Consider the following 25,303-nt stretch of genomic DNA (forward strand, 5'->3'; position numbering starts at 1 on the left):
TGTGAAACATAGTGTAGAAGGAGACTAATGTTTAAATAAAATTAAAGCAGAAAAAGTGCTTTAAAATTTGGGGGATAAATCACAATCTGATTTGGCTTTATATTTCTAACATCTATTATACCTCACATTTAAAAAACTCACATGAGGAAACACCAGGAGAAAAGAAAGATTTGCATTTATATAGCGCCTTTCACAACCGCCAGACATCTCAAAGTGCTTTACAGCCAATGAAATACTTTGAGTGCAGTGACTGTTGTAATGTGGGAAACGCGGCAGCCAATTTGCGCACAGCAAGCTCCCACAAACTGCAATGTGATAATGGACCAGATTAGCTGTTTTGTTATGCTGATTCAGGGATAGGTATTGGCCAGGACACTAGGGATATGAACATGGTGTTTCCACAGGCATGACATCAAAATGACAAAGGGACAACTCAAACCAGCTTCAATTTATTGCTTGAGCTACAAACTCTCAATTCAGTTCAATTTCCAATTCAAAACTACCACACGTGTTCAAGTAATTCATATGTGAGCCATTCATAGCTTTGTCAGTCAGTTACATGTTGATCGGTTAGTCTCATTTGTGCAAATTATGCATCACATTATATCTGGTTATAAAATATTCTATATTAAGTTTTGCTTACCTTATTTCATAAACAATGGTTACCGTCACAAAGAATATACAACACACTTTCCAGCAGGAATCACTGGATGAGGATCACGAGAGAGAACCATGGCAGCCCTGTTCCCTAGTTACGCGACAACTAATTTCAGTTATGGTGCTCCCATTGAGATCAGTTAACTTCGCACAGACCAAAGAACAAACCCGGATCCTTCCTGGTCTATATGGCTCAATACTATCCAATAGAGAAAAAATTATGGCTAGTAGTTAGAATAGGATGCAATGAGATCATTTGCATAAACAACAAATAAAAATTGCAGAGATGGCATCACGTTTGGTATGAATTATAAAGGCTTTCATTAATCTGATTTTTTTTTTTTTACAAATTTAGATATGAACTTTTAAAACATTTCCCTAAGGTGATAAAATTATTAACTAACATTTCAGATAGCATTGCCAGTCCTCAAAAAGTGGTTATCTCGTTATCTGCTGCTGTATAACTAGCTTTAACACAGGCTCATGTTAATAGATTGATTTAAAAAGGGTACAGTTATTTGCTCAAAAATGAGTTTATTTCCTAAACATAAAACAATATTTCCTTTTTTCCCCTTGTAATTTTATCTCCTTACCCTCTTCTCCACTCTGGAAGACAATGACTTACGCTGGAGTATGATTCCATGGGTGCCTGCAGTCCTGATACCTCACCAAAGTAGAGATTCTTCAGGAATGGTCACTTTGATGAGGTACCAAAGGGCTGCTATACAACCATGGGGGCCACCACAACTGAGCCCTATCCTATCCTCACGCAGCATTCACACACTGTCAGGATGACAGGATAGCAACCAGGAAGGAGAATCCTGGATGATATTTTTTGCGATACACCTATTGCTGCCCCAGTGAAATGGACTAACTATACATATCATGGGTAGACCTTCCCATTCGCTACAATCCAGTATCATAAAATGTGTTGCTTCTATTCACCGAGCCCTTAGGAGAGCAACAGTATTTGCTTAAAGTGGAAACGTAGTCCACTGAACGGACACAGAATCCTAAATGTCATGTAGAGAGATAGGTACCAATTGCTGGGGAAAAAAAATAGCAAATGCTGAAAATCTAATATCAAAACAGAACATGTTGGAAATACATAGCAGGACCATTAGCATCTGAAAAAGGTGAGCATTTGTGTGTGTAGATCCTTCTATGAAAACTGACAAAGGGTCTACATCCAAAATGCTCACCTGTCTTTTCTCTTGGAGGTACTGCACAGCATTTTCCATTTTTATTTTGTATTTATCCATGTCCCTCGGTCAACCTTTGTTACTCTATTTTATACTCTAAAATTCTTCGTTTGAAAATGCACATTCTGCATGAGTATTACAACATTCTCTCTATTTGTATGAATAGGGCCTGCTGGCCCCAGAATATTCATGCTATTACTGGGGCAGACTCTCATGATCTGCACAAGATGTCTGTTTTGAAGCTGTTGTGAACTGGTGTTGTGTAAGGTAGAGTAGAGGCGCAGCTGTGTCAGTTTAACCTCACACAATCACTTCCATCTTCATTGTGCAGAGAAGGGTGGACTGGCCAGCGCACAGCACCTCCCCCACAGGGAGAGAAAAAGTGAGTAACCATTAGCTATTATCGTCTACCTCATAGCAGCTGATTGAAGAACACCAAAGGCACAGCTCTACAAGACTTCATTTCCAGTTTTAAAGCAAAAAATGTGGCAACAAGCTGATTGAGACACCCCAATAAATGTTAAACTACCTTCCTTTCCAACATCTGGTAATCTACTACACTAAACTTTCTATTTTTGAAAGGAAATCAGGGATTTTGTGTTCAAGGTGAGGAATGTCAGCAGTAGAAAATGGAACACTTTTCCATTTTAGGAACTCAAGTGTCAGCACCAAGCATTCCCAGGCCAAGTTGGTTGCAAAGTAAACCTCTCTCTACTCTGCTCCAAGAAATTGCTTTAGCTACAGTCCCAGAAGAACATCAGTGGTTCTCAAAGTGAGGTCCGCAAAACAGAGCGAGTACCGAGCAGAGCCGGCTTTACTGGGGGGAGTCAGAGCCAAGAGTAAGCGAGTGAGTGGCGGCCAGAGGCAGGCTTGGTGCTAGCCAGGAGGTGGGAGCAGAGCGCAGGTGCCCCTGGGCAGCGCAGAGTGGGCTGGCTGTCTCCCCTGGGAGGGGAGCGTGTGTGGCGGAGCACTGAGAGCAGCACGGAGATCGCCAGGTAGACCCACAGTTACCAAGGCGGGCACCAAAAAGTTCATCGATGATAGATGGGTGTGCCACACTCTCGGATATCTGTAAGAAATACCGATCTTCTTAAAAGCATTATTAAAACACACCACACTTTACTTGCAGGACTTCCATATTATGAGTATTATATAGTATTATAATTCCGTTTGCAAAGGAGTTCAACCAAAAAAGTTTGAGAACTACTGCCCTAGATCACCAAAGTGACATTTTTCATGTCCCACATCAACCACCTTGTGGCTTTTCTGAATGAGATTTCAATTTAGTGCCAAGTAATGCCAAATTAGTGCCCACAGGGAACTGATTTTAGCCTACCCAAACAAATTTCAAATAGCCAACAGATAGAGGAGACTTTTATCACATTAGTCTGAGCTGTATTTGAACCCAGATTCCAGAGATGCAAGGTTAGTGCTGAACATTATCACACTCTCTCGTCAATCCCACATTCTTCATTAAACCATCATCATAGGCAGTCCCTCGAAACGAGGATGACTTGCTTCCACGCCAAAAAGGGATGAGTTCACAGGTGTTTCAATGAAGGACCTAATATTCCAGATCCCAAACTACATCGTGAAGGGTGGAAGATGCCTGCGCTTGGATTTTTTTTTATTTTTAAAAACGTGTGGTGGCCATTGCACTCCAGCCACCACACGGGCTTGACAGAGGTAGGTCTTGGTCCAGTGGCAAAGATTACCCAAGGCTAACTGGAGACCAGCTCTGATGCACAGACCGAGCACGCACACATACATACATACATATCGCAGTGTGGGCTGGCCCATGCTGCCTCTGGGCCCTCGCCTCTTCTGAGCCCCAGATTCACGCCTCTCCTGGACCCCGGTCACTTCCCTCTACGAACTCTTGCCGCTCCTTCATCCCTCCTGCTGTGCCTGCCTGCACTGCAATCAGCGACCTGGCTTCGTAGCTGTCACCCTCCTGTAGCAGCACACGCTGCTCCCTGCAGTGGTATGCTGTCGCACGCTGCTCCCTCCAATGGCCCCGGCCTGCTGTTGGTCTTGCAGGCCGGGACAGTGCCAATTTCCGGGCCGGGCCGTCGAACGCTGCTCCCTCCAATGGCCCCAGGCTGCTGATGGTAACCGAGGCCCCGTCTGCTCTCTCAGATGGACGTAAAAGATACCATGGCACTTACGTCATCCTGAGACACCCAGCGCCAGCTGCTCCGTCTCCCTCTCCCCTCCCACCGCCGCTGATGCATAAATGGAATAATTTACTCATCTCAGGGTGTTCCCAATCAAGGCTTTGACTGTGAGATACATAAAGTATATGTGTAGTGGCATGCCTCAACGCTGCTCCCGGGGCCGCACGCCGCTCCTTTTATGGCCCCAACCTGCCACTGGTGTTCTCACGCAGGTCGGGGTCTCCACTACAAGGTCCAGCGCGAGCTGATGCAGGATGGCAATGGCAGCGAAGAGTGACGTAAGCAAGGTCCAGGTCAGTGATTGGAGCGTGGGCAGATGCAGCAGAAGCGGCGAGGTCAGGGTAAAGGAGCGGCGAGAGATTGTGGAGGGATATGATCGGGGCCCAGGAAAGGCACGAGTTCGGGGCCAGGGGCCCAGGGGCAGCACAGGCCAGCCCACACTGCAGTATGTGCGCGTACTAGGTCTGTGCAGCAGAGCAAGTCTCCAGTTGTCTTGGGTAATCCTTGCCACTGGACCAAAACTTAGCTCTATCAAGCCTGTGTGGTGGCTGGTGTGCAACGGCCACCACATATTAAAAAAATCCACGCACAGGCATCTTCCACCCTTGAGGATGTAGTTCGGGTTCTTCATTCAAAACACCTGTGAATTCATCCTTTTTTGGGGCGTGGAAGCAAGTCATCCTCGTTTCGAGGGACTGCCTATGATGATGACATAAAGTACACTGAATCCCCTCAATTAGAACCCGACCTCAAATTTTCCTAATATTGCTGTACGGCAAGCGTCACACATCCCTGGTTCTTCATTATAAAGTCTACTCAGCTATATAGTTACTTGTCAGGATTTAATAGCAGCCATTTTTTTAAATTAAAAATGTGGTGAGTAAAACCATGTAATTACAAAAAGATGGTTGGAAATAAATTACTCTAAAATCGAGGTTTCATTTTGATTTTAGTCTTAAGTTGAAGTCAAAAATCAACTCAATTAAATTATTCTCGACCGTCCTTTACTAACTGTAGCAATACGTGTGTTTTTAATTGCAGAGGTCAAATAACTGGTCATGAACTGACGAGGTAGGGATAATCTTAACGACATTTGCTTTAAACGCATATGTGCAAGCTATTCCGCACAATATACACTACATTATAGGTCGTCATTATATGGAGTCTCACAAAGTAATGTAAACCAGTGTTTCAGCACATTTGTCAAATGGGTGTTTATCATTTACCAGTAATGTACTGCATAATGAATTGAGGACAGCACATTGGTGTTAACTGTGGAAAGATCATTGTTTGGAGCAAATATATTGAACTCTGTGATTGAATTATATTATTCAAGAGTATAAAACAGTAATATATGTTACACTGCCAGATATTCTGGTGTGGTTACAAAGCAAAATTAGGGAATTCCTTATTGCTAAATCTATGAGGGTTATACTGGTTTCCTTTAAATCAGCTTTGGTTGTTGAAATTACATACATTTTTGTGGCTCATGTAATATCACCACAAAAGTCTGTGTTTATAATTTAAGTGTTTCACTTAGTTCACAAATTCAAGTTTTCCTGAAACTCCACCTCAACTTTGTGCTTTCATCATGAGCTTAAACTATATACTTGAAAAAGAAACAATTGCTGGGCTATGGGGAAAGAGCAAAGGAGTGGGACTAATTGGAGCACCCTTTCAAAGAGCCGGCACAGGCACGATGGGTCGAATGCACTCCTTGTTTGATGTATAATTCTAGCCGTGGGGCATGGAGGCTAATTGCAGCATTCCTATTGCCCCAGCTAAGATCAACTAACTCAGCACAGACTCGGGATCAAACTTGTGATTTTAATAAGATATTGCTGTCTCTCTTTCTCTCTCTCATATACAAGGTTCTTTTGACTGCTGCCTAAAAACAAAAAAAAAGTGCTGGGAGTGGATCGACAACTGCTTGCAACAATAATTCCCAGTGGTTTTAGTTTTGCTTTTGAAGAGAAACTTTTGGGATGGTAACTGCTTTAAATTTTTGAACTGTATGTAATGTGCTCACATGGGACTTTTCAAAGCTGCAGTCTCGGAATATAGACATTTGATTACTTTTAAACCAATGCATGCGAGTTGGATTTATCTATGCATTCATAAAGATCAGTAGAAAACAAAGTGGCATGTGGTTTTAATTTATAAAGCGTTGCTGCTTAATCACTACTAGCCTGAAAAGAAGAACACATTGAAATTCCACCCATGTCAAAGACCTAGATCCTACCCTGAGGCAGTTTTTAGTGAGGAATGCCTTTCTCTTAGTTTATCTGCAAGCAGCATGTAATTCAAACGTAGAGTATTAATAGATACGCCTTGGTAAATATGTTGACTATGTCCTGGAGTCGAACTTCTGTGCGTGCACAGATGCACGCGTCGTCCGCATAGTGTAGCTCGACGACAGGTTGGAGAAAACATGGGCCTTACGCTAAACATCAATGAGACAAAGGTCCTCCACCAGCCTGTCCTTGGCGCACAGCACTGCCCCCCAGACCGCTTCCCTTATCTCGGGAGCCTCCTATCAACAAGAGCAGGCATCGACGACGAGATCCAACACCGGTGCGCCAGTGCAGCCTTCGGCCGCCTGAGGAAAAAAAAGAGTGTTTGAAGACCAGGCCCTCAAAACTGTCACCAAGCTCATGGTCTATAGGGCCGTAGTAATACCAGCCCTCCTGTATGGCTCAGAGACGTGGACCATGTACAGTAGACACCTCAAGTCACTGGAAAAATACCACCAACAATGTCTCTGCAAGACCCTACAAATCCCCTGGGAGGATAGACGCACCAACATTAGCGTCCTCGTCCAGGCCAACATCCCCAGCATTGAAGCGCTGACCACACTTGATCAGCTCCGCTGATCAGGCCACATAGTTCGCATGCCAGACTGAGACTCCCAAAACAAGCGCTCTACTCGGAACTCCTTCACGGCAAACGAGCCAAAGGTGGGCAGAGGAAACGTTATAAGAACACCCTCAAAGCCTCCCTGATAAAGTGCGATATCCCCACTGACACCTGGGAGTCCCTGGCCAAAGCCCACCCTAAGTGGAGGAAGTGCATCTGGGAGGATGCTGAGCTCCTCGAGTATCGTCACCGAGAGCATGCAGAAATCAAGCGCAAGCAGCGGAAGGAGCATGCGGAAAACCTGGCTCCGCACCTACTCTTCCCTTCAACCACTGTCTATCCCACCTGTTGCAGAGACTGTGGTCTAGTATTGGACTGTACAGCCACCCAAGAACTCATGCTAAGAGTGGAAGCAAGTCTTCCTCGATTCCGAGGGACTGCCTATGATGATGATGATGATGATTAATAGATAGAAGGCCAATAATTCCTAGTCATATAAAGCCAAATTGCTAAACGGTAGCTTTATTCAGTGAGCATATTTTAATCTTGTACACGTCAGCTGTGGCTCAGTCGGTAGCACTCACACCTCTGGTTGTGGGTCGCACTCCAAAACACATAGTCTAAGCAGACAACTCAGTACAGTACTACGAGAATGGAGTGCTGCACTGTTGGAGGTGCCGTCTTTTGGATGAGACATTAAACCAAGTCTGCCCTCTCAGATGGATGGAAAAGATTCAATGGCACTATTTGAAGAGCAAGGGAGTTCTTCCGGTGTCCTGGCCAATATTTATCTCTCAATCAACACCTCAAACAGATGAACTGATCATTTATTTAACTGGTGTTTTGGGGAGCTTGCTGTGTACAAATTAGCTGCCACATTTCCTACATTACAACAGTGACTACACTTCATAAGTACTTCATTGGCTGTAAAGCACTTTGGGATGTCCTAAGGTTGTGAAAGGCGCTATATAAATGCAAGTTCTTTCTTTCCTTTCTTTTTAACTTGTAAAGCAGTTTAAAAATATAGCCTGCATATTGTCTGAACTTTTGTAAATATCCTTCTGAATGTAATAAAATTCCAAAATTAAACTAAATGATTTTAAAAATATACACACAAACTTATATTACATTGTTCATTCAAACCCTATTGCCTCAGTAGCTCACCATCATCCAATATTAAACATGTATATAAAGATTTTGTATCTAACATTACAAAACCTGATGTTTTTTACCTGATGTTATTTACCTATGAAACCACCACCAGGTCAAGTTCAATTACTCAGATAAAATTGTCCACAAGCAACTGCCTGGAGATAAAGCAGCCCAACCCTCCCCCTCAGCTCCAAAACAAAGAAAAATCTATTGTTGTTTTTTTGTTACATACACTCCATGATTAGTGCTCCAAGTCTTATTTTGCAGGAACAAATTCACTATTGCAAAGATATTTTTCTTAGATTAAAATTTGTTGTATGTTTTTCAACAAATATTTCACCTTACTAAAACACACTTTCATTTTTTAAATACATTTTGCTTGTGTCTCCACCTGACATGCCCACCAGCCATGCAGGTTCCTACATAGTGTGCCCTCAGCCTAATAAAATAATTTCTCCTTACCCCCATTGGGGAGGTGATGTTGTAATAATAGTTATGCCATCTAGCAGCACAAAACACATTTTATATTTCTCAAACGGTCATAAAATGTAGGCTGCAAAACAATATTAAAATTATTAGCTTTCTTTACTTAGGCAAATCAATTAATCTGTGCCCAAAACTACATATAAATGATTTGAGTTCATAACATCCTTGATCACTTGGCATTTTTTAAAAATCTTTAACTTCAAACTAAAAAGATTAATTGCTTTAAAATATTTCTTGACTGACCCCCAAACATAAAACCTCACCTCTTGTTAGAAGCCATTTAATTGCTTTGGTGAAGAAAATAGTTTTGAATGCTCTGCAAAGATTTCCTGACAAAAATGGTGCTTAATTTGCACGTAAAATTCAATAGCAATATGACATTAAACAAACGCCACTTATCAGAAAGTTGTGTTCAGTAAAACGCACACGCATGCTGAATAGGTGTAAGACTAAACTTCAGTACATTGAGGCAATATAATCTACTTAATCAACTCCATATGGAACACTGCAAATAATTAGAACCGAGATACCCTACACACGCTAACAGCAAGAACCTTTCCATCTCATGATAAAAGACTTCTTCAACTCCCTATACTGAACATTTACATGCAACACACTTAATCCCTATGTGCTTTCCATAAAACAGCTGTTACTCGATTAACTGGCTTGCTTGAGGCCAAGACATGTCTCAGTCATTACTTTCAGTATTATTTACCTCTGTGAATCCCTCTTGCAGAACATCCAGCAAATTTCCTTTGGCTAAGCAGGCAATCATTTTATTTAGTGTTCCAAGAACAAGAGGAAGATCCTGTAAAAAATAATTCAGACTCCAACTAAACAGGATCTGGTCCTCCAAAAAAACTATTAAGGGACTAATAGAAGGCAGTTTCTTCTTATCCCGTATGTGCAGCCCGTTACCTTCATTTTAAACAGGATGAGAGTATCAGACTACAGAGTAGAAGAGAGAGAACAGACTGAGCATGCTCAACAGCCAACCAGTCACATTTGAGAGAATTAGGTATGAGAGAGTTGCCATGACGACAGTTCACCACAGGATGAGAGGGTGGGCCCTGTCTAAAAAGATGTGTTGGAGGTTTTTCAACGATTACAAATAAAATCGAAAAGCTGAATCTTACAAAGCTTCCTTTAACAAATAGTTCATGAAAAGCAAGAAAAGCAGGCAGGATTTAAGATAAAAAAGACAAATTACTCACATCTGAAAGACATACACTGGTGTCAAAAAGAATGAGTTATCTGAATTGAACGTGTAGAAAACTTGGTGTAGAAAACAGAGAGTTTTCATTCATTTTATATCAGCTATCTTCAAGCTATTAAAATGAAGCACAAACTAATTTTAATATTTTGAGCAACTATAGATCAGCATTTTTGTATCGAATGTAAAAATAGCTTGGTTATTGTTTTGAAATGTTAAACTCTTAGGGCTAGACATTCCATTTATATCGTTATCGCCTGTATTTCGGCGGTATGAACTTCTCGACTTTTCAATACCGCCCGAATACCGCTAAGATCCAAAGCCACTAGTTTTGGCTTTTTTCCCCGGCAGTAGCGGTAGGGCAGGAGCGGTATTTTTTCCTCGTGTAACGCCGGTGTCTTTGGCAACGGCCTTACTGCGCATGCGCGTTTTTTTTTCTTCTTGTTCCCACGATTCAAGGATCAGGGGTCAGCCCACGCATGCGTAGATGAGGAAGGGAGGGGGAGAGAGAGAGAGGGAGAAAAAATTGACTAGCAGCCTGTTTGATAAGCATCTGTTTCCAGTTCTTGTGTGCCTATTTTTTTCATTCTATACTATATCATATTATACTATACATACGATTATACAGAAAAAAATATAATAAAAAAATGTTATAAAATGGATATTAAAGATCAGTTGATAGTTGAGGCCAAGGTAGGAGGGAGGAAGAGGGCAAAGCGATTCACTACAGACACCCAAGCTGCCTTGGTCCACAAAGTGGAGGCACGGTGGGACCAATTGACCTGGGGTGGTCGAGGGAAACCCAGCCCGCCCGTATATCAGCGAATATGGGCAGAGATTGCCGAGGTGGTGTCCTTGGTTGCCAAGATCCGTCGGGGGTCAGTCCAGTGCCGCAAGCGCTGGAACAACCTCGTTTCTGCCGCAAGAGTAAGTAATAACTTTAATCATGCACTGACTCATTACTTAAAATGTAAAACTGCCATATTGTGATTTTGTTAATCTTGGTAAACTTGGTGTTACACATTATTACTATCAACGATGTTATTATATTGTTTTCCTGTAATAAGATGTGTTCATCATCCATCACTTGCATGCTAATGGTGCATTAATGGGACAGTGTTGAAAGGCATTGGGGGTGGGTAATTGTGGATGTCTATCTGCGTGCTGCATCACTTGTATGCTGCAAATGTCCGGGGAAGACAGACGCACCAACGTTAGCGTCCTCGACCAGGCCAACATCCCCAGCATTGAAGCACTGACCACACTTGACCAGCTCCGCTGAGCGGGCCACAAGACTTTCAAAGCAAGCGCTCTACTCGGAACTCCTTCACGGCAAATGAGCCCAAGGTGGGCAGAGGAAACGTTTCAGGGGCACCCTCAAAGCCTCCTTGATAAAATGCAACATCCCCACCAACACCTGGGAGTCCCTGGCCAAAGACTGCCCTAAATGGAGGAAGTGCATCCGGGAGGGCGCTGAGCACCGAGTCTCATCGCCGAGAGCATGCAGAAATCAAGCGCAGGAAGCGGAAGGAGCATGCGGCAAACCAGACTCCCCACCCACCCTTTCCCTCAATGACTATCTGTCCCACCTGTGATAGAGATTGTAATTCTCGTATTGGACTGTACAGTCACCTAAGAACTCATTTTTAGAATGGAAGCAAGTCTTCCGAGGGACTGCCTATGATGATGATGATGATGATGATGATGATGATGAATGAACAGTGTTGAAAGGCACTGGGGGTGGGTAATTGTGGATGTCTCTGTGTGCTGCATCATTTGCATGCTAACAGTGCATTAATGGGACAGTGATGAAAGCCATTGGGGGTACTAGTACCTGGGCAATTATCTTATACCATGCTATTGTCATCTTTTCAGAAAAAATTCGCTTTCAATAGAGGTGAGCGTCTGTGCATCAGAGGAGGGCCTGCAGAGCTGGAAGAGCTCACGGATGTGGAAGAGCGGGCTGTAGCCCTCACAGGGGCAAATACTCCCTCGGCCACCCGTGGGGGTGCAGATTCGGTGTTGGCACCACGCAAGTCACGCATAACACCCGGGCTGTGTAATATAGTCTTGGAAACTTAATGTATAAATGATGCAAAGTGATGTACTGTAATGCTGGGACCATTATGAAATCTTATTATAATGACATGCAGTCTCTGTAAATTTTGTTCATGTTCATTGCCCCCACCCCCCCCAAGATGTTGAAGTGGGTGGAAGCAGCAACTGAAGGGTCTATAATACCTGCGGCCACCTCTTCCTCAGCCAAATCCACATTTCATGGATTCGGCTCCGAAGAAGTGGCAGGACCAAGTGGTGTGCAGCAAGGCACACCGAGTGGTAAAGCCCCCATGGTGAATCCGCGGAGGCTGATTCGGTAGGGGAGGCATGTTCGAAGACAGGCAGACGTCGACCTGGACATGGTTGTGCTGTCTAGGGCGAGCGACGACATTGGTCGGGAGCTCCTCCAGCCAATTGGTGGACTGGCCGGAAAGATTGCAACGCAGTCAGCACGCCAATCGGAGGACATGGCGGCGCTGACTGCGGTGATGCGGCGAACCACCGATTCCGTTGATGCCATGCGGCAGATGCTGGAATCGGTCTACGACATTGAACCGCAAAGTGTTGTACCACCACTGCCGACAGCACATGGGAGTCAGGAGCATGGCAATACTTCTGACTCCGAAGACGGGTCGTCAGACCCTCCCTCTTCTCCAGATTCCCCACACATGGCGCTGCCACCATCTCCCCCCCCCCCCCCCTCCCCCCACAGCAGCAGCGCTCGAGGCATCCTGCTACACAATGCACTAGTCCCAACTCGGGCAGGGGCAGGAGTAGGAGTAGGGCGATGCCAAAAAACAATTGGGGGTGAGGTGGGAGGGGGAAAGAGGCGGGGGGAATGGTGGTCATAAGTAGATTTGTTGGCAAGTGGGGGGGGGGGGGGGTTTCATTCCAAAAATGTTAACTTTTAATGAAAAATTGTTCAGTTTACTGTTTGGGGGGGGGGCATGTGGGTGTTTTTTTATTGAAAAATTGTTTACTGTTTGGGGGGAGCGATATGGGTGTTGTGAGTGTTGTGGCCTGTCCTCGCCACACAGAACTGCTACCCAGTCATCAAGATCCACGGCGCGGCTCTCGACAACGTGGTCAATTTCCCATATCTCGGGAGCCTCTTATCAACAAAAGCAGACATTGATGCGGAGATTCAACACCGCTTCCAGTGCGCCAGTGCAGCCTGAGGAAAAGTTCAAAGACCAGGCCCTGAAATCTATCACCAAGCTTATGGTCTACAGGGCTGTAGTAATACCCGCCCTCCCGTATGGCTCAGAGGCATGGACAATGTACAGAAGACATCTTAAGTCGCTGGAGATATATCACCAACGATGTCGCCGCAAGATCCTACAAATCCCCTGGGAGGACAGGCGCACTAACATCAGTGTCCTTGTCCAGGCTAACATCCCCAGCATTGAAGCACTGACCACACTCGATCAGCTTCGCTGGGCAGGCCACATAGTTCGCATGGCAGACACGAGACTCCCAAAGCAAGTGCTCTATGCGGAGCTCCTTCTCAGCAAACGAGCCAAAGGTGGGCAGCGGAAACGTTACAAGGACACCCTCAAAGCCTCCCTGATAAAGTGCGACATCACCACTGACACCTGGGAGTCCCTGGCCAAAGACCGCACTAAGTGGAGAAAGTGCATCTGGGAGGGCGCTGAACACTTCGAGTCTCAATACCGAGAGTGTGCAGAAATCAAGCGCAGGCAACGTTAGGAGCGTGCAGCAAACCAGTCCCACCCACCCCTTCCCTCAACAACTATCTGTCCCACCTGTGACAGAGTCTGTGGCTCTCGTATTGGACTGTTCAGCCACCAAAGAACTCACTTCAGGAGTGGAAGCAAGTCTTCCTCGATTCCGAGGGACTATGATGCGGGTTTAATGTTTAAAGTTTAATGTTAATTTTTTGAATCTTGTTGCTTTGTTTACATTTTGTTGCATATTTACTTTTAAAAGATTTATTTATTATTTATTAATTTATTTCACAAAATCATTTTTCATAATTTATAATATTTTATTCAACTCAACAATTATTGTGCAGTGTCTCACTCACTTTTACAAAATGAGGGTTTAACAATCGATACAAGGATTGAAACAATGGCCAGGCAAGGTTTAAACTTAACTCTCACCGTTCAAGCAAAGCGTTCATTTGTGAGTTGCTGACTTAACAGTTTTGTTGCTAGGTAACTACCATGGGGCTTCTCCTGCGGTGTAGGGGTTGGTGGTGTCATAGGCTCATCGCCTTCTCACGATTCTCCACACTGTCGACTGCAGCCACTGCTAGCCCCCGGCCTTTGCACTGCGCATATGCAGATTTTTTTTTTCATTTTTTTTGGAACGCATGCGCTGTGCATTTCAGGTGCACACCAAAAGCCCCGCCCTGAGTGATGAACTCGGGTAGCGTTGGCGCCAGAAGGTGCGCATGCTGGAAGAAAACTTAGGATTTTTATTTTCAGTGCCGAGGGTCCAAATAAAAAACGGGCGTCCAGGTGAGTGCCACTATTTTTTATTCGGGCAACTTGGGCCCTAAATTCCTTCTTGGGAGGAAGTTTCATTGGGTGTCAACTGCAAAGTGCTTTTAGTTACAAAGATAGATGACTCTGGTTCTTTTGTCAAGTTGGCCATTTTGACTTTGGTCACATGTGGGCTGATGTGTCAGCAACCCATAAAGGGCAAAAATGTGTTTTCATCGTTGTTGCCCTGTACACTTCCATTGACATCAGTGAAGGGCTCAGCCAGACTGTCAAAGTCATAAGTGAAAATTTTCATAACCACAGACATTGGATATATTGCATCAAATGTTGTTGCATTTTCTCCACGTTAAAAAGAATGGATCTAGCATGCCACAAATTATAAGGCTGCTTCTGATGTGCTTTTGCCACTGCTGATGAATATCACCATACCGGCTTGGTTTGGGGCACTGTATGAAATAATGCGAGTATAATCGGCTTGCAAAACATAATCACGTTGCATTTTGCGTATTTCTCTGTAAATCTGCACTGCAATGTCCTATGCGGAACTTCCAAAAAAACTCTCCGCCTCCACCAGAGAGAGAATCAGCCAAATGACAGGGTTATGAACTGAGGATGGAACTGGGATGCATGGGGACAGGATGATGCAGACAGAATAAGGGAGCATGTGTGGTGGCCGTGACCGGAAGAGGTCAAGCATGTAGGGGGAGGCCTGCCTGGGACCAGAAGGAGGAAATAAGGAAGCTGGGCTGTCTGGGACTGTACCCTCCTCCCAATAAGAAAAAGTATGAAGCACCAATACTAGCAGCATTGCAGAAACTGTAAAGTAATACTTTTTACAATTTTTAATATTGCTGCCTCTTCTAGGTCTGCATACATGTTAAAAAATAGGTTGACTTAAAAGGAAAATGCTATTCCTGTTATTACTGGGATGATACCAATATTGGGGCTTCTGTCTATAATATGTTGGGAAACGGTCACACTTCACTGCCCCCTGTCAGTCCCAGTCTCTCTGCTGGCCCCAGGTCGGATATGGCATCAGCGAAGTCTGATGGGTAACATTAGGGCCTTTGGCCATGAACAGCGAAGCTGGGCAAAGGCTTAATCTCTCTCTCCATTCTTTGGTTTATTTTCTCCCCATCCTTTTTAAAGCACCTTGGGTCATTTTCTACATTAACGTGTGTGTGGAATGTGGTTGTGGGAATATGGTTGTGGAATCTGATTGGTTGATGAAACTGGTTCTGGGGACTAGAATCATAGAATGGTTATAGCACAGAAGAAGGCCATTCAGCCCGTCGAGCCCGTGCCGGCTCTCTGCAAGAGCACCTCAGCTAGTCCCACTCCCCCGCCCTTTCCCCGTAGCCGACATGCAAGTTGGCTGGCAAAAAAAAAAATGGCGGCCATGGCATTGGGTCCTTGCCTTTAATGACCGCCACGCAGCCAGAGGTGACAGAGGGAATGAAAGGTGCACCGACAGAAAAAGCTGTCGGGAGCATCGCTTAGTGAGCATACAGTTTTTCGGGCTGAATTTCGAGGGAGATAGGGGGACCCGACGATGCGCGCGCTGATGATGCACTCATGGCCGCTCGGCAGCCGCGGGGCGAAAGTGGGAACCGTCAAAAACTCCCCCTGCTGAATTTCGCTTGCGGCGGCCATTCGACCAGAAATCGGCAGCCACTCGACTCCGCTGCATGGCCGCCGCAATCCAGCAGTAACAGGCCTTATTCAGGAGCTGAATTTTGACCCCTATACCTCCGTTCATTAAGCTTAAAATCCCATAAACTTATTTAACTGCTTTCTCATAAGCTTTTAATAGTACAGAAAGATAGTTAGATTACTGCTGCTCAAAGCTCAGATTCAGCAACACCATACAACACCTGGCGTTTTCATAGCTAACTAACGTTTTCATTAATAATAGTGTAAAATATAATTGCTGCTACTATAAGAATCACTGAGATGGTTATAGAAAATAAACCGCAGGATATGCTTCCGTGAGGCCCATTGCCTATGATACGTCCTTACTATACAGTGTAAATGCACACGAGGCCCATGCTTGAGAGAAGGTCAGTCTGTGACCTGTCCTTTATTCATTCGCACTCAAGTGATGAAGGTGGGTGGAGCTTCCCCTTTTAGAAACATAGAAACATAGAAAATAGGTGCAGGAGTAAGCCATTCGGCCCTTCGAGCCTGCACCGCCATTCAATGAGTTCATGGCTGAACATGCAACTTCAGTACCCCATTCCTGCTTTCTCGCCATACCCCTTGATCCCCCTAGTAGTAAGGACTACATATAACTCCTTTTTGAATATATTTAGTGAATTGGCCTCAACAACTTTCTGTGGTAGAGAATTCCACAGGTTCACCACTCTCTGGGTGAAGTTTCTCCTCATCTTGGTCCTAAATAGCTTACCCCTTATCCTTAGACTGTGACCCCTGGTTCTGGACTTCCCCAACATTGGGAACATTCTTCCTGCATCTAACCTGTCTAAACCCGTCAGAATTTTAAAGGTTTCTATGAGATCCCCTCTCATTCTTCTGAACTCCAGTGAATACAAGCCCAGTTGATCCAGTCTTTCTTGATATGTCAGTCCCGCCATCTCGGGAATCAGTCTGGTGAACCTTCGCTGCACTCCCTCAATAGCAAGAATGTCCTTCCTCAAGTTAGGAGACCAAAACTGTACACAATACTCCAGGTGTGGCCTCACCAAGGCCCTGTACAACTGTAGCAACACCTCCCTGCCCCTGTACTCAAATCCCCTCGCTATGAAGGCCAACATGCCATTTGCTTTCTTAACCGCTTGCTGTACCTGCATGCCAACCTTCAATGACTGATGTACCATGACACCCAGGTCTCGTTGCACCTCCGCTTTTCCTAATCTGTCACCATTCAGATAATAGTCTGTCTCTCTGTTTTTACCACCAAAGTGGATAACCTCACATTTATCCACATTATACTTCATCTGCCATGCATTTGCCCACTCATCTAACTATCCAAGTCACTCTGCAGCCTCATAGCATCCTCCTCGCAGCTCACACTGCCACCCAACTGAGTGTCATCCGCAAATTTGGAGATACTACATTTAATCCCCTCGTCCAAATCATTAATGTACAATGTAAACAGCTGGGGCCCCAGCACAGAACCTTGCGGTACTCCACTAGTCACTGCCTGCCATTCTGAAAAGTACCCATTTACTCCTACTCTTTGCTTCCTGTCTGACAACCAGTTCTCAATCCATGTCAGCACACTACCCCCAGGTTAGGAGTGTCTCCCACCTAGTGGTCAGTGTTCTCACAGTGTACAACTTAGGTCAGATTATACATGGGTTACAATGCTGGTTGAATACATGACATCACTGCCCCCCCAAAGTCTTATTGGGATCACAGGTTGAGTCTCTCTGGTGGTTTACGCTCTCTTGTAGAGCGCCTGAGTTGGGGCTCCGGTTATTAGGCGCTGGCCTGAGTGTCTGCTGTTTGGGGTGCCTCAGGCCTATCCAGACTGCCCACAGTGATTGGGCTCTCCTCCCTTTGGTTCCGGTGTTTGGTCACCTGTGGTGGAGTGAACTCTACATTGTGGTCTTCCTCTGCTTCTTCTATGGGATTGCTGAACCTTCTTTTTGTTTGATCCACGTGTTTGCGACAGATTTGTCCATTGGTAAGTTTAACTACCAGAATCCTATTTCCCTCTTTGGCAATCACAGTGCCTGCGAGCCATTTGGGCCCTGCAGCATAGTTGAGGACAAAAACAGGATTATTTACATCAATACATCGCGCCCTCGCATTCCTGTCATGGTAGTCATATTGTGGCTGGCGCCTGCTCTCGACAATTTCTTTCATGGTGGGGTGTATAAGGGATAACCGGGTTTTGAGCGTCCTTTTCATTAGCAGCTCTGCGGGTGGAACCCCTGTGAGCGAGTGTGATCGGGATCTATAGGCCAACAGGAGGCGTGATAAACGGGTTTGTAGGGAACCCCCTTGGATTCTGAGCATCCCCTGTTTGATTATCTGCACTGCTCGTTCTGCCAGGCCGTTTGAGGCCGGCTTGAACGGTGCCGTTCTGACATGGTTAATTCCATTGCCTGCCATGAAGTCCTGGAGTTCAATGCTTGTGAAGCACGGGCCATTGTTGCTGACCAAGACATCCGGTAGACCGCGGGCGGCGAACATTGCCCGTAGACTTTCTACCATGACAGAGGCTGTGCTTGAATTTAAAATGACACACTCGATCCATTTGGAGTAGGCGTCTACTACAACCAAAAACATTTTTCCCATGAAAGGACCTGCGTAGTCCACATGGATGCGTGACCAAGGCTTGGCGGGCCATGGTCAGGGGCTAAGGGGGGCTTCCCTGGGCGCATTGCCTAGCTGGGCACACGTGTTGCACCTGCGAACTCAAAGTTCCAGATCTGCGTCTATCCCAGGCCACCAAACGTGTGACCTGGCAATTGCCTTCATCATGACAATGCCCGGGTGCTCATTGTGGAGTTCTCTGATGAACACCTCTCTGCCCATCAGGGGCATGACTACACGGTTTCCCCACAGTAGGCAATCGGTTTGAATCGAGAGTTCATCCCTGCGCCTGTGAAATGGTTTAAATTCCTCAGGGCATGTCCTGTACGTGGCTGCCCAGTCCCCATTCAGGACACATTTCTTGACTAGAGACAATAGCGGGTCTCTATTTGTCCAGACTTTAATCTGATGGGCTGTCACGGGTGAGCCTTCGCTTCCGAAAGCTTCAACAGCCATGACCATCTCAGCAGCATGCTCGGTAGCCCCCTCAGTGGTGGCTAGTGGGAGCCTGCTGAGTGTATCGGCGCAGTTTTCGGTGCCCGGTCTGTGCCGAATTGTATAGTCATAGGCGGCTAACGTGAGTGCCCACCTCTGTATGCGGGCCGATGCGTTTGCATTTATGGCCTTGTTGTCGGCCAAAAGGGACGTTAGGGGTTTGTGATCTGTCTCCAGCTCAAATTTCCTGCCAAACAGGTACTGGTGCATTTTCTTTACTGCATATACACATGCGAGCGCCTCCTTTTCTACCATCCCGTAACCCCTTTCTGCCTGGGACAGAATCCTGGAGGCATAAGCTACCGGCTGCAACTGACCCTTGACACTGACATGCTGCAACACACACCCGACACCATAGGACGACGCATCGTACGTTAACACAAGTTTCTTACATGGGTCGTATAGTGTTAACAGAGTGTTGGAACGTAACAAATTGCGTGCTCTATTAAAAGCCCTTTCCTGGCTGTCCCCCCAGACCCATTTGCAACCTTTGCGTAGGAGCACGTGTAGCGGCTCTAGCAGCGTGCTCAATTTGGGAAGAAGGTTACCAAAATAGTTCAGGAGCCCCAGGATCGAACGCAGCTCTGTCGTGTTACGGGGTCTGGGTGCTCTTTGGATCACTTCCGTCTTGCACGCAGTAGGGCTGATCCCGTCTGCTGCTACCCTCATCCCCAGGAATTCTACCTCTGGACCTAGGAAGACGCATTTTGCCTTTTTCAGTCGCAGCCCTACCCGGTCCAGTCTGCGTAGCCCCTCCTTCAGCTTGTGGAGGTGTTCTTCAGTATCGTAACCTGTGATGAGGATGTCGTCCTGAAAAACCACCGTCCCTGGAATCGACGTGAGGAGGCTTTCCATATTTCATTGGAAGATCGCAGCGGCCGAGCGAATCCCGAATGGACATCTGTTGTACCCAAACAACCCCTTGTGTGTCGTGATGGTGGTCAGCTTCTTCGACTCACTCGCCAGCTCCTGGGTCATGTAAGCTGAGGACCATTTCCCATACCTCGGGAGCCTCTTAGCAGACATTGATGCGGAGATTCAACACTGCCTCCAGTGCGCTATTGCAGCCTTCGGCCGCCTGAGGAAAAGTGTGTTCGAAGACCAGGCCCTCAAAACTGTCACCGAGCTCATGGTCTACAGGACTATAGTAATACCCGCCCTCCTATACGACTCAGAGGCATGGACAATGTACAGAAGACACCTCAAGTCGCTGGAGATATATCACGAACGATGTCTCCGCAAGATCCTACAAATTCCCTGGGAGGACAGATGCACCAATGTTAGTGTCCTCGTCCAGGCTTACATTCCCAGCATTGAAGCACTGACCACACTTGATCAGTTCCGCTGGGCAGGCCACATAGGTCGCATGCCAGACACGAGACTCCCAAAGCAAGCGCTCTACTCGAAACTCCTTCACGGCAAAAGAGCCAAAGGTGGGCAGCGCAAATGTTACAAAGACACCCTCAAAGCCTCCCTGATAAAGTGCGACATCACCACTGACATCTGGGAGTCCCTGGCCAAGGACCGCCCTAAGTGGAAGAAGTGCATCCGGGGTGCACTGAGCACCTCGAGTCTTGTCGCCGAGAGCAAGCAGAAATCAAGCACAGGCAGCGGAAAGAGCGTGCGGCAAACGAGCAAGGTAGGTCTGGATGGAGATGCAGTGGTTGCTGTCGAGGTTCATCCCTAGCAGCTCCGTAACACAGGACTCTGTGCTCTACGGGCTGTTCCCAGGGACACACACCGAGAAGACATCATCTGCTGCTGGAGGGCCATCAACTCGGTGAAAGACGCACTTTGGTCTTGCCGAAACTTGCTGGTCTTCCAGAGCAAGGAGAAGTCCACGTCTGCGTGTTGCAGACTGGCGCAATCCAAGATCCAGGAGTACGTGCTGAGGGACGCACTAAAAGTTGGTGCAGTCGCCGCAAAGGCACGGTGGGGAAGAGCCACAGTTTAAAGCCCTTCTGCCACGATAAACCCAGGGGCTGGAATCAGTATAAAACTCCTCTCGGACTGCCCTTGTAAACTTTTTGTATACATAGAGCACCGTGACCTGAAAAAATCTATGTAGTGCCATGTATAATGCAAGTTCTGTTTCGTAATGTATGTTGCAAAGAAATGTACCTGTACCCTCACCCATTCCGTGTACCGTATAGTGCCACTGGTAAATTAATTTGATGACTGTATTACAATGTATCCTGGATTGTACTGAAATGTACCTCGAAATGTAAAGCAAGCAAATGAATTGAACGGAACTGCTGTCAGCATCCAAATGTATTGCATGGAATTGCTGACCGCATCCAAATGTACTGAACTGTCTTCCAATGTATTGTGCAAATTTTTATATGAATAAAGTATATTTTGAATTTTTTTTTAAAGTGCGGCAAACGAGTCCCACCCACCCCTTCCCCCAACGCCTATCTGTCTCACCTGTGACAGAGACTGTGGTTCTCGTATTACACTGTACAGCCACCAAAGAACTCATGTTAAGAGTGGAAGCAAGTCATCCTCGATTCCGAGGGATTGCCTATGATGATGAAACTATCCATACCAGCTGGCTGTCAATGCTTTTATATTGGTGCAGTTTTGATTTAGATTCGATGAAAAACTGGCGCTGTCACTAGAATAAAGGAGTCAGATTTAGCAATGTAAATGCCTGGAACTGACTCACAGATACTGGTCTCCTGGAATCCAAACTAAAACAAGGCCAATATAAAAGCAGTTTGTAACTCTCGCTGACAAATGTAAATTACTCTAAATCCAGCACGTTAGAAGTGTACTATTACATGGAAGGCTGGCTTCAATATTAGAGCATGAGGGGAGGGGATGTCTCAATTGGCAGACTTCTGCTGAAATCCCATTTTCAAATGACATGTGCAATTACTGCATTCCCTAAGGGTGAGTTTGACATTCTTAGTTGGTTATGGTGAAGAAAATAAGAAAACTAGCTTAATGTCTTTCCATTTTACTCAAGTGTCGTCTTAGTGAGTAGACCAAGGAATGGCACTGCTAGCATCTATAACTGTTTAAACTGAATGAACCAGTCAATAGAAACAGAGGGGCAAAAATTCTAGAGTCCCTACTCCATTGGTGGAAGAGCGGTGGAGCGGGACTTCTGGCCACCTAAAGTCAAAGACATAGGCCGACATTTCCCTAGTAGGGGTGAGCTACCCGCTCCTGTACGCACGGAACAGAGATGCCCATCGCAACTATCAATTGCAAAATAAGAGCAGTTTCATGTTGCTCCAATGGTCAAGTCTGCACCCCTTACAGGATCAAAGAAGACACCGAATATATTTATTAATTTCCCCAAAGTGGAACATGGCCATTAATGTTAAGATAATCAATTCCTTCTGAGGAAAGCCCCAAGGAAAACCCCAAAGTCTCTTGCACCTACCCCTCTCACAATCTGAATTTGAGATGGAGTAAAAACAGAGTGGAAACCCAATGAATCCAAGTACCACCCCAAATTCCTGCCCCCCAGGGACAATCTTGTGTGTTCCACCATCTCCAATATCAGCAATTGTGTGCCCAGGAGCTATATACTTCAGCTTTATTTGATGGTCCACGGATCTCAGATGTAGGGGAAACTTTGTGTAACTATACAGATTTGTAAGTACTTATCCCTTTATAAAAGAAACTTGATTTTTTTTTAAACAAGAATAATTTATTTTATATAAATCTAATTTGTAGGGCTCCACATTTGAAACCTCTTATCCATTTCGTGCAGTGTCACACGGCAATCAGATGCCATGCTGACAATGGAACCAGTCCGTTTACAGAATAATCACATGTAGTCTTTTTTCTTAATTCATTTTTCGCTGGATATTTACCAGAAAATTATAAATATTGATTGAATACAATGGAAAATGAAGTAAATAAAAATGTGCTCTTACCACAGACTCAAAAACAGACCAAACTGTTGACAAGAATGCTACAGACTGCAAGATAATGGGGGTAATTTTGACTCTGGGCAAAATCAATGAAAATGACTCTAGGAGAGATGTAAAACAGGTTGACGATTCGCTATCGCCCGTTTTGCACTATCGCCCAAAGTCAAAATTATCCCCAATGTTTTTGGTTTACGGCACTCACTATGCCCACTTTAATGGAATGGATGTATTCAGGGCTCAACAAAGAAATGATGTAACAACTATATTGCAGAACGGATTCAAAGGGACTTTGGCAAAGCTCCCATCATGCTGAACCTATCCTGTTTATACTGACAGCCAGATTCAACAATTTAGCACAACTGTATATACTCAAGATTTACAAATGAGCAGTTACTCAAAAGTCATAAACACAAATTTGGTTACAGACCTTCCCAATGTCAGGGGAGGATTCCTATTGGCCAGCAATGCCATAACTACATTTCTGGTCTGTACTGCTATGCTTAGAGCTCAACCCACCCATGCCCAGAATAAAACAGCATCTGGAGAGAAAACCAACTTGCAATGTGTGATCCCAGCCTTCAGAGGGATATGGGCTGACCCATGTTACTGCATCTAGAGATAGCACGGTAACATAAATCCATTACAATATTATTTGAAGAATAAAAGAAATTAACTGGCATAATATCACCTTGACTCAGTTAGTAGCACCCTCATTTCTGGGTCAGAAGGCTATGCGTCTGAGTCTCACACTGGGACTCGAGTACATAACTGAAAGTAGCATTCCATGCAATCATGATGTTGCATTGTTCAATGTGCCAATCTTTGGATATGTTGAGCTGAGGATCCATTGTATGCTCAGCTAGACACTAAAGACACTGTTCAAAGAACAGGGAGTTCTCCAGTGTCCTGGCCAACATTCCTTCATCAAACCATTACCACCAAAAAACAGATTAACCGCTCATTCAACTCAATGATGTTTATGGAACGTGTTGGTTGCCATGTTTGCCTATATAAAAGTAGTGTACTCCAAAAGTACTTAACTGTGTGAAGGCATTTCGACAATGTGATTAAGGTGCTATAAAAATTGAAACATTTCTTTTTTTCTGCAGCTAATTACTTATCCATATGCCATATTCCTGTTTAATGGGAATATCTCTGTAACAACTGAAATGCTACTTTAATCCAATCAACCCAATTAATCAAAACATAACTACAATATGTGCACTAATCAAGTATTCAAAGTATTATATCCTGTTAGTGACAAAGAGCTAAATCCAGCGATCCATTATGAATCACTAATCAAGGACACCGAGGCAGTCAGGGCCCGCTGGAAGGAACACTTCGAAGATCTTCTCAACCGAGACTCTGCCTTTGACTCGAGTGTTCTCGACTCCATTCTGCAGCATGCTACTCGCCAACACCTCAGTGAGACCCCACTGCATGAGGTAGAAAAGGCCATAGGACAGCGAAAAAACAAGGCTACGGGAGCGGATGGAATCCCTGCTGAGGCACTGAAGTATGGCAGAGAGGCACTACTGGCGCGAATACACAACCTCATCTCTATCATCTGGAGGGAGGAGAGCATGCCGAGAGATCTTAGACATGCAGTGATCGTGACCATCTTTAAAAAAGGGGACAAGTCCGACTGCGGCAACTACAGAGGAATCATCCTGCTATCAAACACTGGGAAAGTCGTTGCTAGAGTCCTCCTCAACCATCTTCTCCCCGTCGCCGAGGAGCTCCTCCCAGAGTTGCAGTGCGGATTTTGTCCCCTCCGGGGCACAACGGACATGATTTTTGCAGCGCGACAGCTGCAGGAAAAATGCAGGGAACAGCGCCAGCCCTTATACATGGCCTTCTTACAAAGGCCTTTGACACTGTCAACTGCGAGGGTCTATGGAGCGTCCTCCTCCGTTTCGGATGCCCCCAAAGGTACGTCACCATACTCCGCCTGCTCCACGACGACATGCAAGCCATGATCCTTACCAACGGATCCATCACAGACCCAATTCATGTCCGGACTGGGGTCAAGCAGGGCTGCGCCATCGCCCCAACCCTCTTCTCAATCTTCCTCGCTGCCATGCTCCACCTCACAGTTGATAAGCTCCCCGCGGGGAGTGTAACTAAACTACAGAACGAGTGGGAAGCTGTTCAACCTTCGCCGTCTCCAGGCCAGGTCCAAGACCACTCCAACCTCTGTCGTCGAGCTACAGTATGCGGATGATGCCCGTGTATGTGCACACACACAGGCTGAACTCCAGGACATAGTCGACGTATTTACCGAGGCATATGAAAGCATGGGCCTTACGCTAAGCACTAGTAAGACAAAGGTCCTCCACCAGCCTGTCCTCGCCGCACAGCACTG

The 25,303-nt window shown here is 45.5% G+C and overlaps 1 protein-coding gene across 6 annotated transcripts in view; it reads right to left on the minus strand.

Annotated features, from left to right (window-relative positions):
- dixdc1b (DIX domain containing 1b) overlaps positions 1 to 25,303 on the minus strand; it is a 192,008-nt gene that overhangs the window by 137,281 nt on the left and 29,424 nt on the right. For 3 of the 6 annotated variants that reach the window (XM_070894438.1, XM_070894445.1, XM_070894446.1), the window contains exon 1: positions 9,246 to 9,492. The exons of 2 other annotated variants lie outside the window; for them this stretch is intronic. In XM_070894438.1, coding sequence (XP_070750539.1) covers positions 9,246 to 9,305 — 60 coding nt within the window. In that variant the 5' untranslated portion in view covers positions 9,306 to 9,492. Of the gene's footprint in view, positions 1 to 6,478; positions 6,503 to 9,245; positions 9,493 to 25,303 lie in introns of those variants that run through there. One more of the 6 variants, XM_070894440.1, reaches the window with a different exon arrangement.

The sequence above is a fragment of the Pristiophorus japonicus genome, chromosome 11 (genome assembly GCF_044704955.1).
Source record: "Pristiophorus japonicus isolate sPriJap1 chromosome 11, sPriJap1.hap1, whole genome shotgun sequence".
In the NCBI taxonomy this organism is placed as follows: Eukaryota; Metazoa; Chordata; class Chondrichthyes; family Pristiophoridae; genus Pristiophorus; species Pristiophorus japonicus.